This window comes from Rhinatrema bivittatum, chromosome 5, assembly GCF_901001135.1.
Source record: "Rhinatrema bivittatum chromosome 5, aRhiBiv1.1, whole genome shotgun sequence".
NCBI classification, from domain to species: Eukaryota; Metazoa; Chordata; class Amphibia; order Gymnophiona; family Rhinatrematidae; genus Rhinatrema; species Rhinatrema bivittatum.
In genome coordinates this window covers 361,893,223-361,908,633 of record NC_042619.1, presented here as the reverse complement: position 1 = coordinate 361,908,633, position 15,411 = coordinate 361,893,223, and the positions used below count along the sequence as shown (strand labels likewise).

The following is a 15,411-nucleotide window of genomic DNA, read 5'->3' as shown; positions in this document are numbered from 1 at the left end:
GTGTGAGGAACCACATAGATCGCTGCTGCCATATGACCCAGAAGTTGGAGAACCTGGTGTGCTGATGCCTGGTTTCTGTAAAGAAGGCTGTGGGCCAATGATTGTACGTTCTGCATCCTGTCTAAAGGAAGGTACGCTCTCTTTTTCACCCTATTTATGAGAGCGCCTATGAACTGAAGTAGTTGAGTAGGTTGTAGGTGAGACTTCTCGAAATTGATAAGAAATCCCAACCTCTGAAGGCATTCGATCGTGCGTAATGTATGATCTCTCAGTATAAACTGATCCGATGCTACTATTAACCAGTCGTCCAGATAAGGAAAAATTTGGATTGAAAGTTTCCCGAGGTGAGCCACCACCACTGCTAGACATTTGGTGAATACTCTTGGGGCTGAAGATAGGCCAAATGGGAGAACCTTGTATTGGTAATGTATATTCTGAACTTGGAAACATAGGTAACGCCAAGAAGACGGGTGAATTGGAATATGGGAATATGCATCCTTCAGGTTGATGGAACATAGCCAATTGTTGGGCTGAATCAGCGGTAGGATATTTTTGAGACAAGTCATTTTGAATGTCTCTCTCTGTATGTGTGTGTTTGAGTAGTCGTAGATCCAGAATGGGACGAAGACCTCCTGACTTCTTTGGAATAAGGAAGTATTGGGAATAAAAACCCTGATGATGTTGATGAAGAGGGATGATCTGTATAGATTGTTGAATTTGTAGGTTGTTCAATTCCGTTGTGAGGGATGTGGACTGGGATTGTATCATCCTCTTCCAGAGGAATATGAGGAAGAGAAGGAGTGGATTGAAATTTTAGAGAGTAACTGTTTTTTATAATGTTGAGTACCCACTGGTCTGATGTGATGGATTCCCAATTGTGGAGAAAAAATTGAAGGCGTCCTCCTAGGAATACTGGTAGTGGTGGTGGCTGTATTAATTTCAAAAAGAGGAAGCTTTTTTTTGTTGAGGGGCCGGCGTTTGCTTTAATTGCCTTTGTTGTCTGGCACGACCCCTAGAAACAGGTGGAGCTGTGTTCCTCGCTGGGACATATGGTTGAGGTCTGTACTGGGAATATGGTCTATTGTATGGTCTCGAATAATACAGACGACGGTAAGGATAGAATCGATGTTGAGATTTGTGAGGCTCTGCCGGTGTTGTAAGGGAAAGTACAGCTGCACTTTGTTCCTTCAAATGGGAGACTGTGTCACCAAATTTATCTCCAAAGAGATTGTCTCCTGTGTATGGAATATCGGCGAGTTTCTCATGATCATCAGGGCAGATTGCACTGGCTCTGAGCCAAGTGATCCATCTGGCCGCTATAGCCGAAGCGGACGCTCTTGCCGAAGATTCGAATGACTCGTAAATGGACCGCAGTAAATGTCTGAGACCTTCTTCAATATCCAAGAAAGACTGTAGAAGCGTGTTGTCCTCCAATAGACAGAGTGAATGCAGCTTTTGGAGTGATTCAAAGAAGTACTGCGTAGTGTAAAACTGATGATGCTGTATTCTGTTTGTAAGCATGGAGGAGTGGAACACCTTCTTTCCAAAGTCATCCAGACATTTATTCTCTCGGCCCGGTGGTGTGTTCGAATGTAACTTAGTACGCTTAGCTTTGGATAAGGCTGATTCGACTACAATAGACTGATGGGGAAGTTGGGCAGTCTCATAAATTGTAGAATTACGCATCTTATACTTAATATCAATTTTTCTGGAAGTAGCGGTTGTTGTGAATGGAGCTTTCCAGATTTTGAATAGAAGGTTTTCCAACATGGAGTGTGGAGGTAGAGCAGTGGGCTCGGGAGGAGATTCAAATATTTTTAAGATCCCTAGCATTTCAGTCCTGGGATCCGGTACTCTTCCGGTTTCTACCTGGAGAAGACTGCCTACTTTCTCAATGAATTTTGCATCAGTCAAGTGCTACGGAGGAGAATAAGGCTCAGATAGACCTTCCGGAGGATCAGATGGCATTCCCGTTTAAGAATTCAAAGAGTGAACTGATTCCGGAGAACCCGGGCTAAGTGGTTGGATTGGTGTATGTTCCTTGTCTGGCTCCAGAGGTTCAACATATGAAGGCGAAGCAGGAGAACCATCAGGGAAATCCTGTGGTGGTATTTGTTGAGCTTTTTCCAGTTCTTGGAGAAAAGAGCTGACAATATCTGAGATTTTCATCATAATAGATGCCGCCAGAGTACCTTGTGGAACATAAGAACATAAGAACATAAGAAAATGCCATACTGGGTCAGACCAAGGGTCCATCAAGCCCAGCATCCTGTTTCCAACAGTGGCCAATCCAGGCCACAAGAACCTGGCAAGTACCCAAAAACTAAGTCTATTCCATGTATATGTAATCTTTGCTTTGGGGCTTTTGTCGGAATTGCCGCAAGCAAAATGTCCTCAGGCGAGTTTCCTTTTTGTTGGTCCTGAGGAGGAATAATTGGAGATGGGCAAATATGTTTTGATAACAGAATTTACAAAGTAGGAGACAGTCTCTTAGCTCTAGATACGGATGAGAGGCTGGCCAAGGAACTTTCACTGAGTAGAGTGTGACCTGATGATGGAGAATCAGATGCAGATAGACCTTCAACATCCACGTCAGAACTTATAGTGGAGATTCTTTGTGAATCTCGAGAGTGCAGTCTCCTTGCTGAAGTCTCTTTTGTCGTATGCTTCAATGAACCTGTATGGTGCAATTTATGATGTTTGCCCGATCTACTGTGGTCTGGTGACTCCACCTGCATTCTTTTTGCACCATGTACCTTAGGTGCATCGTGCAATGGTCTGTGCGCTGTAGATGTGCCGTGTGGTTGGCCATGCGCCATAGGGCGCGTCAAGGATGCGTCATCACGGCCATGCGTCGTAGATGCGCCATGCAATTTGAATGCACCTTGCGTCGTTCGAGCGTCGTCTGTTTTTGTTGCGTCATGCCTCCTTTTCAATGACGCTGACGGCGCAGTTTCTAATGACGCATTCCCCGGTTCTTTTTGCCGAAGTACCACTGCCAGATTCCCGGCTTTACTATGAGGCCTTGAGGGTGTTTGAGACCCTGGCCTGGTACTTGGGATGGTTCTTTTCAATCCTGCTGGTTCCAGCGAGAACGCCCGCTTCAAGAGGGCCTTACCAGACTTCGCCGGTCCCAGCAAAGAATGTATTGAGGATGGTGGGGCCGAAGTGCATGTCCGTAGTCTTTCCATCCTTGCGGCCCAGTGCCGCTGGGCTTGCGGAGACATCCTTCCGCAGTCCCGACACAACTTTTGGTCGTGGTCCGGGCCTAAGCAGATGTAGCAATAATTATGTCCATCCGTGATGGACATAATTTTGCCACACTGACAATATTTAAACCCAGAGGGCTTCGGAGCCATCTGGGAAGAGAAATCCTGATAAAAAATGCGAAAAATTTCAACAAAAAAATTTCCTGTCAGGAAAAAACAGATAGAGAAAAAAACCCTGTGGGCGAACGGCTCGCAGAAAAAAAGAAACTGAAGAGGTGAGGAAACCGCACGGGAACACTACCGCGCAGACGCAGAGTCAAAACTCTGTGCTCAGCTGAGGAAACTCCGCCTACTCGGGATCGCGACGCTCTCCCAGACAGCATGGCTAATTCAGCCCTGCTATCGATGGGAAAAGGGAGGATCATTAGCTATTGTTAAATCACCTGGCTGGAGAGTTGTATTAGCTTAGTTTGAGGCTTAACTAACAAGTCACATCTTTCAGATGAATTGGTGCTCAAAGGTATCTGAACCTAGAAATCTAGCATGTGGTGTTCCTCAGACGTTAGTGTTGGCCCAGATTTTATTTAATATTAATTGGACTCCTCTTGCAACACTGATTCAGGATCAGAGCTTGAATTGCAATCTGGATGAACAAAACTGGAAACTGAGAAATAAGAATAAATAAATCTAAATATTTTTAAGCTGAAAATGCAGAAATTGTCCTTACCTGTTCATTTCCTTTCCATAAATCCTGTTATACCAGATGCAGTGTATTTGGATTTTCAGAAAGCGTTTGACAAAGTCCCTCCTGAGAGGCTTCTAAGAAAACTAAAAAGTCATGGGATAGGAGGCGATGTCCTTTCGTAGATTACAAACTGGTTAAAAGACAGGAAGAGAGTAGGATTAAATGGTCAATTTTCTCAGTGGAAAAGGGTAAACAGTGGAGTGCCTCAGGGATCTGTATTGGACAGGTGCTTTTCAATATATTTATAAATGATCTTGAAAGGTATACGACGAGTCGGGTTAACAGATTTGCAGATGATACAAAATTATTCAGAGTAGTTAAATCACAAGTGGATTGTGATACATTGCAGGAGGACTTTGCGATACTGGAAGATTGGGCATCCAAATGGCAGATGAAATTTGATGTGGACAGATGCAAGGTGCTGCATATAGGGAAAAATAACTCTTGCTGTAGTTACACGATGATATTAGGAGCTACCACCCAGGAAAAAGATCTAGGCTTCATAGTGGATAATACTTTGAAATTGTTGGCTCAGTGTGCTGCAGCAGTCAAAAAAGCAAACAGAATGTTAGGAATTATTAGGATGGGAATGGTAAATAAAACAGAAAATGTCATAATGCCTCTGAATCGCTCCCTTGAATACTGTGTACAATTCTGTTCGCCGCATCTCAAAAAAGATATAGTTGCTATGGAGAAGGTACAGAGAAGGGAAACCAAAATGATAAAGGGGATGGAACAGCTCCTCTATGAGGAAAGGCTGAAGAGGTTAGGGCTGTTCAGCTTGGAGAAGAGATGGCTGAGGGGGGATATGAAAGAGGTCTTTAAAATCATGAGGTCTTGAACAAGTAGATATGAATCGGTTATTTACACTTTTGGATAATAGAAGGACTAGGGGGCATTCCATGAAGTCAGCAAGTAGCACATTTAAGACTAATCGGAGAAAATTCTTTTTCACTCAACACACAATTAAGCTCTGGAATTTATTGCCAGAGGGTGTGGTTAGTGCAGTTAGTGTAGCTGGGTTCAAAAAAGGTTTGGATAAGTTCTTGGAGGAGAAGTCCATTAACTGCTATTAATCAAGTTGACTTAGGGAATGGACTCTGCTATTACTGGCATCAGTAGCATCGGATTGGGTACTTGCCAGGTTCTTGTGGCCTGGTTTGGCCTCTGTTGGAAACAGGATGCTGGACTTGATGGAACCTTGGTCTGACCCTGCAAGGCAATTTCTTATGTTCTTATGTAACAATTTATATCAGTAACCCTTCTTCATTTAATATTAAGTTTTATATATTACAAATTATTCTGGAGTGTATATTTGTTTTTACATTAATCAGTTTTCCATATGAATTTAACTGCATGTAAAATTTAGACAAACATGTGGAGGTCCACAAAATTTTGGGGAGGTTGAAAAGGAGTCCCCAAAAGGTTGGCATCCTCTGTGCTATACTTTTTGGAGAGTATGTTTCTACATGGTAATTAAAAGTAAGGAAAAAGGAGAGGAGACTGTTTTAAAGAGCAGTGCCACTGGATTTCAGGTATCAAGAAGAGTTCTAGAAGATATAGGAAATCCCAGAGCCTGTCCAGCACCTGATCCTACAATACAGAAGCTAGGGGATATAGACAGAATATGGTATGTGTCTGAGTAAATGGAAGAAGCAGATTTGTTTCCAAATAAATTATCACAACTAAACGTTTATTTTCATAAAGCTATTGTTGGAACACCATCCAAGGTGTTAAGACTGTTTATTATACTCCAAACATATAAAACAAGAGCCTAGAGGTATATGTTCAGAAATGTACCCACACTCCACAGCCCTCCTTTATAGTGAGGTCATGGTGGTGGTCGGAGGGAGGGGGATGGAAAAAGACCACACAGGTATCTCAGAAGTAAGTGTTCAGTGACACTTAAGCCATCATATTTTATAGTTTTATGTGCTGGATATACTAAATACTAAGTGCTTACCAAATGCAGTTTCTTCAGGATGGCGCCGGTGGACATGACTCTGAAGAAAGGAATAGTTCATAAAAGCCTTATCGCAAAGTTGACACTGCAATATAGAAATATAGTTTTTAATTTAGGTTCCAAAACTGAGAGAGGCAAAGTAAAAATTTCAGAACAAAAGCAAAAGAATAAAAAGAAGGGGGTGCAAGTGATTTTAGCATTGGCTGAATAATGTAAAGAATATTGTTAATACTATTAAAGTCTGAGGAATCCATGTACAGCAGAGTTGCTTACCTGTAACAGATATTCTCCGAGGACAGCAAGATGTAAGGCTCCACACATGGAGTAACATCATCTGATGAAGCCTGGAATGGAAAACTTATGTCAAAGTTTCTTGAACTCTGACTGTGCCTCACCGAACATACTCACACATGCTATAATGCCATGCATCTTCTCAGGGTCCCTTTCTTTTGTATTTTGCCATTAAAAACAGAGAAACCACCACTGTCAAGGTGGCAAGATTTCATGAGAACTGATAACCTGCTATCCTCAGAAATCACCTGTTACAGGTAAGCAATTCTGCTTTCTCTGAGGACAAGCAGGATATCATTCCTCACACATGGGGAATCCCAAGGTACAGGCTTCCCCCAGCAAAAAAAAAAAGGGGGGGGGAAACAACAAGTGCAAAGGGGCACAACAATATTTTTGTTGACAAGTCTTTTTTCCATTTTATACTTAACCTATGTGGGGACAGCCTGGAACAAAAACAATGAACATAAGAAATTGCCATACTGGGTCAGACCAAGGGTCCATCAAGCCCAGCATCCTGTTTCCAACAGAGGCCAAAACCAGGCCACAAGAACCTGGCAATTACCCAAACACTAAGAAGATCCCATGCTACTGATGCAATTAATAGCAGTGGCTTTTCCCTAAGTAAACTTGATTAATAGCCGTTAATGGACTTCTCCTCCAAGAACTTATCCAAACCATTTTTGAGCCGAGCTACACTAACTGCACTAACCACATCCTCTGGCAACAAATTCCAGAGCTTTATTGTGCGTTGAGAGAAAAAGAATTTTCTCCGATTAGTCTACTTGCTAACTTCATGGAATGCCCCCTAGTCCTTCTATTATTGGGAAGTGTAAATAACCGAGTCACATCTACTCATTCAAGACCTCTCATGATCTTAAAGACCTCTATCATATCCCTCCTCAGCCGTCTTTTCTCCAAGCTGAACAGCCCTAACCTCTTCAGCCTTTCCTCATAGGGGAGCTGATCCTAGAAGGGAAAGGAGTTGGGATCTGCACATCAAACAAATTCCATAGAGTAGACTAACCAAACCTACTGTTGTATCGCAGGCTATGAGAATCATGGACCCCGTCCTCTTTTTTGCTAATAGTGGAATTGGAGGGTATGTGTACAGTAGTCTACAACTCCAAGCCAATGCAAAGGCACTGGAGGCTAGTTTGCCATATGTCCTCTTTCCAGAACAGAAGAATGGGACCTTCCTATTCTGCGAGAATGTAAACTGATTTACTACTGGTGTGCACCAGTGGCAGAAAATCTGATGAATTATCCCCCAGTTGAGGGAACATTTATGGTGTTCCAAGGACAGACAGTTTGTCTGCAAGGATATTTCCCATGCCCGCCAGGTATGTGGTCTTGAGTACCATACCCCAAGATATGAACTAGTCCCACTGCTAGACAGCCTCCCTGACACGAGTTATGAGCCCATACCTCCATGCAACTCGACTGTCCGTTTGGACGAGGATAACTTTGTTGGATAACCGATCTCTGAAAGCCTTTAGAGAGTACCCAATCGCCTGGACTACAAGGAAATTTATCTGATAAAAAGTTTCCTAGGTGGACCATAGGCCCTAGGTACAAGTTACAGGTAAGCAACTACATGAACTCCCCAGCCCAGATTAGACCTTGAATGGACTCCCCGACCCAGCTCAGTAGTGAGAACAATATGGATTAGAAAAATTTGGAAGGGGATTCCTTTGACCAGATTGGAAATCTTGCCACCAGGACACGGAGTTTCTGAGCGGTTATGTGACATGGGTGCTGTCTTGTAGGTCTTAAGTGACTTGAGGCTACTGAGACCTTAAAATCAACTGGGCTCTTCTCATGTGGAGATATGCCATGGGAATGACATGTACAGTTGATGCCATGAGCCCCAACAGGCTCAACATATCCCATGCTGATGTCTTCTGACATCCGTATCTCTTCCATTATGGACATCAAGTTGGCAGCCCTTTGTTGTAAAAGGAAGGCTTGTCTAAACAATAACTAGCAGAGCTCCTCTAAACTCCAATTGTGGAGAAGGGTTCAATTGAGACTTTGGGCCGTTGACAAGACCTAGTAACTCCAATACCAAGATGGTCATACACATTGATTCCTCAGTTCCTGCCCGAGATGTCTTTTTAACCAGCGAATCATCCAGATAGGAATATTTATGCACCCTCAGTCTGCATAAGTGTGCAGCAACCATGGCTAGGCATTTCGTGAAGACACGAGGGGCAGATGCCAGTCCACAAAGCTGAACATTATTCTGGAGGCGGTCTCCCACCACAAATATGAGATATTTCCTGTGACCAGGGAAAATGTCTGAGTGTAAGCATCCAAAAAATCGCGAGAGCATTGCAGGTCATTTTGAAGAAAGGGTATTAACGTGCCCAGGGAAACCATCTTGAACTTTTCTCTTTTGATGAATTTGTTCCAGACTCTTAGGTCTAGATTGAGACAGAGTCCCCCTGTTTTCTTTGGGATCAGGAAATAATTGAGGTAAAATCCCCACCCTCTTTGCCTTGGTGGAACAGACTTGACTGTATTGGCCAGTAAGATGAAGGAGAGCTCCTTTTGAAAACAGTCCCTGACACAGCGAGTGACTCCCAACTGGAGGCCGGGAGCAGATTTGGTGGGAGATCCAATAAATTTAATCTGATTTCTCTCCTGATGCTGCTGAGGACCCAAGATTCAGAAGTTACTCTGGGCCACTAACTTACATAAAACAGCATCCTCCCTCCGATCAGAAGTTGCTCTGGCACAGGTTACAGGATACTGGCTATGTTCTCCGTGATCCAGTCAAACCTCATCCCAGGTGTTGACTGGCTGTTGTCTGGGGCTTAGGCACCCTCTACTTCCTCAGGCGAGCACAAGGGCCCTGTTGTTTACAGGACAGAGAAGGTAGAGCATAGCACCTTTACAGCTGCAAAAAGTGCCTCCTCTGCCCTGGCCTCAAATACCTCCTGAAGGAGGTGGTCAGATCTTGAGTGCTAGCACAGCGCTGCTGCACAGTGATCTCTTATCTGTGCAACTGCATTCTTCACTATCTTCCAAAGAGATTCTCTCCTGTACATAGCATGTCAGCAAGTCTTTTCTGCACTTCTGGGCAGAGGCTCAGGCCTGATCCCCCTCTGGGCATTAATATTAGATCCGGCACCAGCTCCTCACTACTGAGCACCCGTAAGGAATCTAGCAGAGGCTTGAGCATCAATGATGCTGACCTCGGTGCCCTCAGTGCAACAGCACTGAGAACCTGCTAATCCTTCTCCAAGGCCTGCTGGATCTTTCTAACCAATTCCTCCTCGAAAATAGCCGATGTCAACACCAACTGAGAGGCAGGAGTGGATGACCATATCCTCCTTGGAAACGAGAGGTGGATCGGAGATAGACACCTGGACCAGTGGAAGCTGTCAAGAGTCCCTGGCCTGCTTAGAGGAAGAGCTCTCCTCATCACAGGGCTGTTTAGGAGGGTTCTTTGCATGTGCTGGACTGTCCCCACTCCTGACATAAGGCACCAATGGAGACCGATGCTGATGCTTCTCTGGATTCTCTCAATGCTTGGCATGGGATCTCCTCTATGCTGGTGTCGAAGGGGCAGAACCCGATGCCTTCTTCATTCAGGAAGAGTCAGATGAAGGTTCTGTTTCTGGGTTCCCCATCAGCCAGCAGCATCGAGAGAACAGACTGTCCCCCTGCTGCCAATTACACTCAATCTACCAATGTAGCTCCAATGTTCATGTCAGTGGATTGGTCTTCCAGTACATTAAATGCTTTCCCCTGAGCTCCATTTAGGACCAGCATCCTTTCTGGGTCATGGTAACATTTGCGACAACCCTATACATCATGTGATGCCCCCAGGCACATGATACATCTATCATGGAGGACAATTATAGACAGTACTTGCGCACGGAGGCATTGCTGGAACCCATTAGAAAAAATTGGCTGAAATAAAAAGGATCTACAACCTCCAAATGTCAAGGAAACCCCTTGATATGTGGTTTGTGTGCGGTAGCTATCAGGAGACCAGCCACTCTGTAGCTGGCCTGTTACGATAGCTCCCGTGTTTTATTCTTTAATTTTCTTACTGAACAATTTTTCTTTTTTCTTTTTCAATTTCTCAATTGTTCAGTAAGAAAATTAAAGAATAAAACACGGGAGCTATCTTAACAGGCCAGCTACAGAGTGGCTGGTCTCCTGATAGCTACCGCACAGGCGCACACAAACCACATATCAAGGGGTTTCCTTGACATTTGGAGGTTGTAGATTCGTTGTACTAAAGGAAACGAGGTTGGTTGGTGAATAGTGAAATAAAAAGGAAGCAAAGTTAAACTTGATGGCAGCGGTGACTCGAAGGCCAGTGGGCACTGAGAGCACACTGCCAAGGAAGAAAATATGAAGACAAATGGAAACAGAAATGATTGAAAAACTTTGCCTAGGTTAACTACAAGAGACAAAACTACAAGACCCCCCAAGACTAATGATCCTACCAATCTGGCAAAACCCAAAAGGCCCTGAAAACAGGAGCATGAAGCACCACAATAGCGACATGACAACTCCATGGAAAAAGAATGACTGAAAGGACCCCACATGGCATAATAGCATGCATGGGCATGGCTCAGTAAGGCACATTAAAAGTTCTACAAACTGTTATTAGTTTTCCGTGCTGGGCTCCATCAGATTATGTCACCCCATGTGCGGAGCCTAACATCCTGCTATCCTCAGACAACACCTGTTACTGCCATCCTGCTTGTCCTCTGAGAACAGGCATTTTTTCCATAGACACAAAATGGGAAAAACCCTTTAGTAAACCTAGCCCTTAATCTGTTGAGGAAGCTGAATGAGTTGTAGATATCGGTGATGTTGTAAGTATATGTATCATCTGTATTTTATTGGAGTTTTGCAGAATAAAACAAAGCTGCATACCTATAACAGATATTTTCCAATCCTGCAAATAAAGTTACACCAAAAACCAGCAAGAAAAAGTTAACATCCTAAGAAGTTCAGAGAGACTCAATTCACCGTGACATTTGAGGCTCCACAGAAAAGAAGAGACTGAGGGAACCCTGCATGAATGTGTGGTATAGTGCATGGTAGGGCATTCTCAGAGAGGCTCAAAGTTCTAGAAACTTTGACATAAGTTTGCTGTGCTGACGTCACCCATGTGATGTCATCACCCATGTTCGAGGACTGCCATCCTGCTTGTCTTCGTATAATGTCTGCTTAGCAGTTTACAGTAGTCAAATCAAATCCATTCCAAGGTCAAAATATACAGGGAATCAGTCAAACACACCAATAGACAATGTATTTAACAAGTACTAATCAATTTCACACCAAGTCCTCCCACAAATGGCTCAACAACCCTCAAGTTGGTGAGAACAAAAGGTTGCTCCCAGTGACACCTTAAATAATCCTTGAAGACCAATCTGGTTCCTCAGGGGCAGAGTTGCAGATCTTCAGACCCTATGCAAACCCTTTTAGTTTGTTCATATTGAATTTATCTGAGCCATCCTGTGGCTTGAAGGCAGAACTCCAGCTTCCTGTCCCAGCAGATAGCCAGCCAAAACATTTTCCCTTATATCACAGTACACACAAAACATTGTGTCCCATTTAGAACATTTTCTCAAATTGACTAAAGACAGACTTGAGCTCATGAGACATTCATACAGAGGTGTTTTACAGTCATAAATAAAAAGTTTGACTTCTACTCTTAAATGGAATACAGTTTTAAAGCATCTCTGAATTTAGCAACTTAACCATTAGAATACTTATATACATACATGGATTTCTAAGGGGACAGAATACTATTAATAAACCCTTGCAGAAACTTCAGTGCTATCTGCACATAACCACAACTTATTGAAATGAGTTTCCTCTCTCAAAAGAAATATTTTTTAATGGAAAACAATTGAATCTTTTAATTCAGAGTGTTTTCATTATCTTGATCAGTACTACAAGGGTCTGGAGCAGCTAGTTTTCTTTGCATTTTTCTTCAGCCTCTATCCTAATCTTTTCTATGTTTCAGCTGTCCCCAGGCAGCTGTGAATGAAGGCTCATGACCCAAAAACATAGAAATGTGACAGCACAAAAAGATCAAATGGCATATTTAATCTGCCTATCTATACCAACTATTCAGCTCTACAGTCCCTACCACTCCTTCACAGATCTCCTGTGCTAATATATTATTCTCCTGTGCTTATATATTATTCACAGATCTCCTGTGCTTATATATTATTCTCTTAATAATAAAAAAGAACCTCGCAATGATTAGGATCAACAACAACCTTCCCAATAAATACGAAATCGCTCTCTTCGACTCAGAATGCCTACAGATTTACCTGATCTACTGTCCCCCCCAAGCTACTAGAAAATGATATCTCCCCACTACGGAATACCTAATCACAAACATCAACACAAAGAAACCCACAATAATCCTAGGAGACTTTAACCTCCACATAGATGACAACCCCAGATCACAAAACAGCCAAACACTAATAGACATGCTTGCCAGCCTTTATATGACGCAACAAGTAAACTTCCCCACTCACAAGGCAGGACACACCTTGGACCTAATCTTCACCAGTCACCACTTTTATGACACATCCGTCTCAGCCAACCCAATCCCATGGTCAGACCACCTCCTACTACGATGCAGAACAACCAAACAAGACAACGCACTGTCAAATGACAACAATATCACCTCATTTACTTACAGACCTCCCTTTCAACTAAACCTATTAAAACAAGAGCTAGGAAAACAACTTAATAACCTAGACCTCTCCACCAGCAACAGAGCAATACAATCCTGGATACACCTAACGGAACAAACAGCTAATAACATAAACCCCAAAAAAACAAAACTACTAAGAAAAACCAGAGATAAGAAAAACCCTTCCCCTTCGGTGCCTTCCCCTTCGGGGTCTCTGCCCAGGTATTGTCTCCAGCCTGCCTCTCTACTGGAGTATTATTCTCCTGGCTCTTCGGGACCTCTCCATAGTCTCGCCCAGAGCTCCCCGCTGTGCCAGACCTTGCCTCCCGACAGTGTGGACCTGTGGGGCTCCTCCCCACAGGTGGCAACAACTCACATCTCGGGCCAAGGGTCCACATACCCACAAACCATAACACATGCCCTCCACGGTCATAGATAATCCAGCCAACAGAGATCTGTTGGTACGACTCAAGGAAAATCCTTTTGCGACAACTGCTGAATTGTCCACAAAGACTGTAAAGTGCAAAGACCCCCTTTCCCATAAAAGGCGTAAAGTGCTTGACACATACAAATGGTTGAATGTGTAATTATATCTTTTCATTAAAAACTACTTTTAAAAACAGACTATGGACATTTGGTTCATTTTTCAAAAAATCCTCAAGAGAGGGGTGCTTTTATTTAGGATTAGTACAACATTCTTGGTATGGTACACACATCTGGGGGATATGAAACAAACAGTGAAAAGCAAATGTTGCTTACCTGTAACAAGTGTTCTCACAGGGCAGCAGGATGTTAGTTCTCACATATGGGTGACATCACAGGATGGAGCCCTATCACAGAACACTTTTGTCAAAGTTTCCAGAACTTTGACTGGCCCCTACTGGGCATGCCCAGCAGGGGTCCCCCTTCAGTCTTGTTTGAAAGCGACAGGCACTGCCAAAAAATAAAACAATAAAAAGTTACGAACCCAACACCGTAGGGCGGCGGGCGGGTTTCGTGAGGACTAACATCCTGCTGTCCTGTGAGAACACCTGTTACAGGTAAGCAACATTTGCTTTCTCACAGGACAAGCAGGATGGTAGTCCTCACATATGGGTGAGTACCGAGCTGAGGATGTCCGAACATGCACCAAATGTACCCAAAGGCGTGCAACAGGCACAACAACTGGGGTGGAATTTGGTAGAGGGCATCCTGAACCACACCAGGCAGGCAGAAGGGTGTTGGTACATCACGTTGTAAACAGGTTACGAAGGTCAGACTGGCCGAAGATGGAATCTTGGCTTCCGGCTTTGTCCAAGCAATAGTGGACTGCAAAGATATGGAGAGAACTCCAGGTGGCAGCCCTGCAAATGTCAGGAAGTGGCACCGATCGAAGGTGTGCTACTGAAGTCGCCATGGCCTTCACAGAGTGTGCTTTAACACGGTCTTGAAATGGAATGCCCGCTTGCTGATAGCAAAAGGATATGCAGTCCGCTAACCAGGAGGAGAGAGTCTGCTTACCCACAGGCTGCACTAATTTGTTAGAGTGGAAAGAGACGAGCAATTCAGTGCTTTTCCTGTGGGTAGCTGAACGGTCTAGATAGAATGCTAGAGCCTGTTTACAGTCAAGGGTATGCAGAGCCTGCTCTCCTGGATTGGAATGGGGCCTGGGGAAAAAGGTAGGTACTATTATGGATTGATTGATGTGAAAATCCGAAACTACCTTAGGTAAGAATTTAGGGCGAGTGCGGAGTACTGCCCGGTCCTGCAGAAGTTTAGTGTAAGGCGGATAGGTAACTAGGGCCTGTAATTCACTAACTCTGCGAGCTGAAGTGATTGCCAAAAGGAAAATCACTTTCCATTTGAGATATCGAAGTTCACAAAAGTGAAGAGGCTCGAATGGTGGTTTCATGAGCCGACCCAAAACCAGGTTAAGGTCCCAAGAAGGGGCCGGAGGATGTAGTGGAGGCTTGAGGTGAAGCAAGCCCTTCAAAAAAACGTGTTACAAGGGGTTGTACTGATATAGGAACATCCCCGATACCTTTATGGAAGGCGGCTACCGCACTGACATGCATTCTGATGGAAGAAGTCTTTAGACCTGACTGATAAATGCCAGAGATAGTCCAAAAACTTCGTGATTGGCAGGAAAAGGGGTCAAGGGACTGAGAAGAGCACCATGACGTGAACCTTTTCCATTTGTAAGAGTAAGCTTTTCTCGTGGAAGGCTTCTGTGAAGCAATCAAGACACGGGAAACTGGTTCAGAAAGGTTAAGTGGCTGAAGGATTAACCTTTCAACATCCATGCCGTCAGGGATAAGGCTTGAAGATTGGGATGGCGGAGGCACCCGTCGTTTTGAGTGATCAGAAGCGGGTCCTTTCCTAAGGGAATGCGCCTGCGAATGGAGTGATCCTGCAGTGTTGGAAACCACGCTTGGCGTGGCCAGTGAAGTGCTATCAGGATCATGGTTCTCTTGTCCTGACATAACTTCACGAGAATCTTCGAGAGAAGAGGAAGTGGAGGGAATGCATAGAGCAGACCGGC

General features: G+C 43.9%; 1 protein-coding gene across 7 annotated transcripts in view; it reads right to left on the bottom strand.

The window, feature by feature from the left end:
- The window catches only part of DZIP1 (DAZ interacting zinc finger protein 1), a 600,492-nt gene that overhangs the window by 520,020 nt on the left and 65,061 nt on the right, over positions 1-15,411 (bottom strand). For all 7 annotated transcript variants that reach the window (XM_029604725.1, XM_029604724.1, XM_029604720.1 and 4 more), the window contains exon 3: positions 5,918-6,002. In XM_029604725.1, coding sequence (XP_029460585.1) covers positions 5,918-6,002 — 85 coding nt within the window. The remainder of the gene's footprint in view (positions 1-5,917; positions 6,003-15,411) is intronic.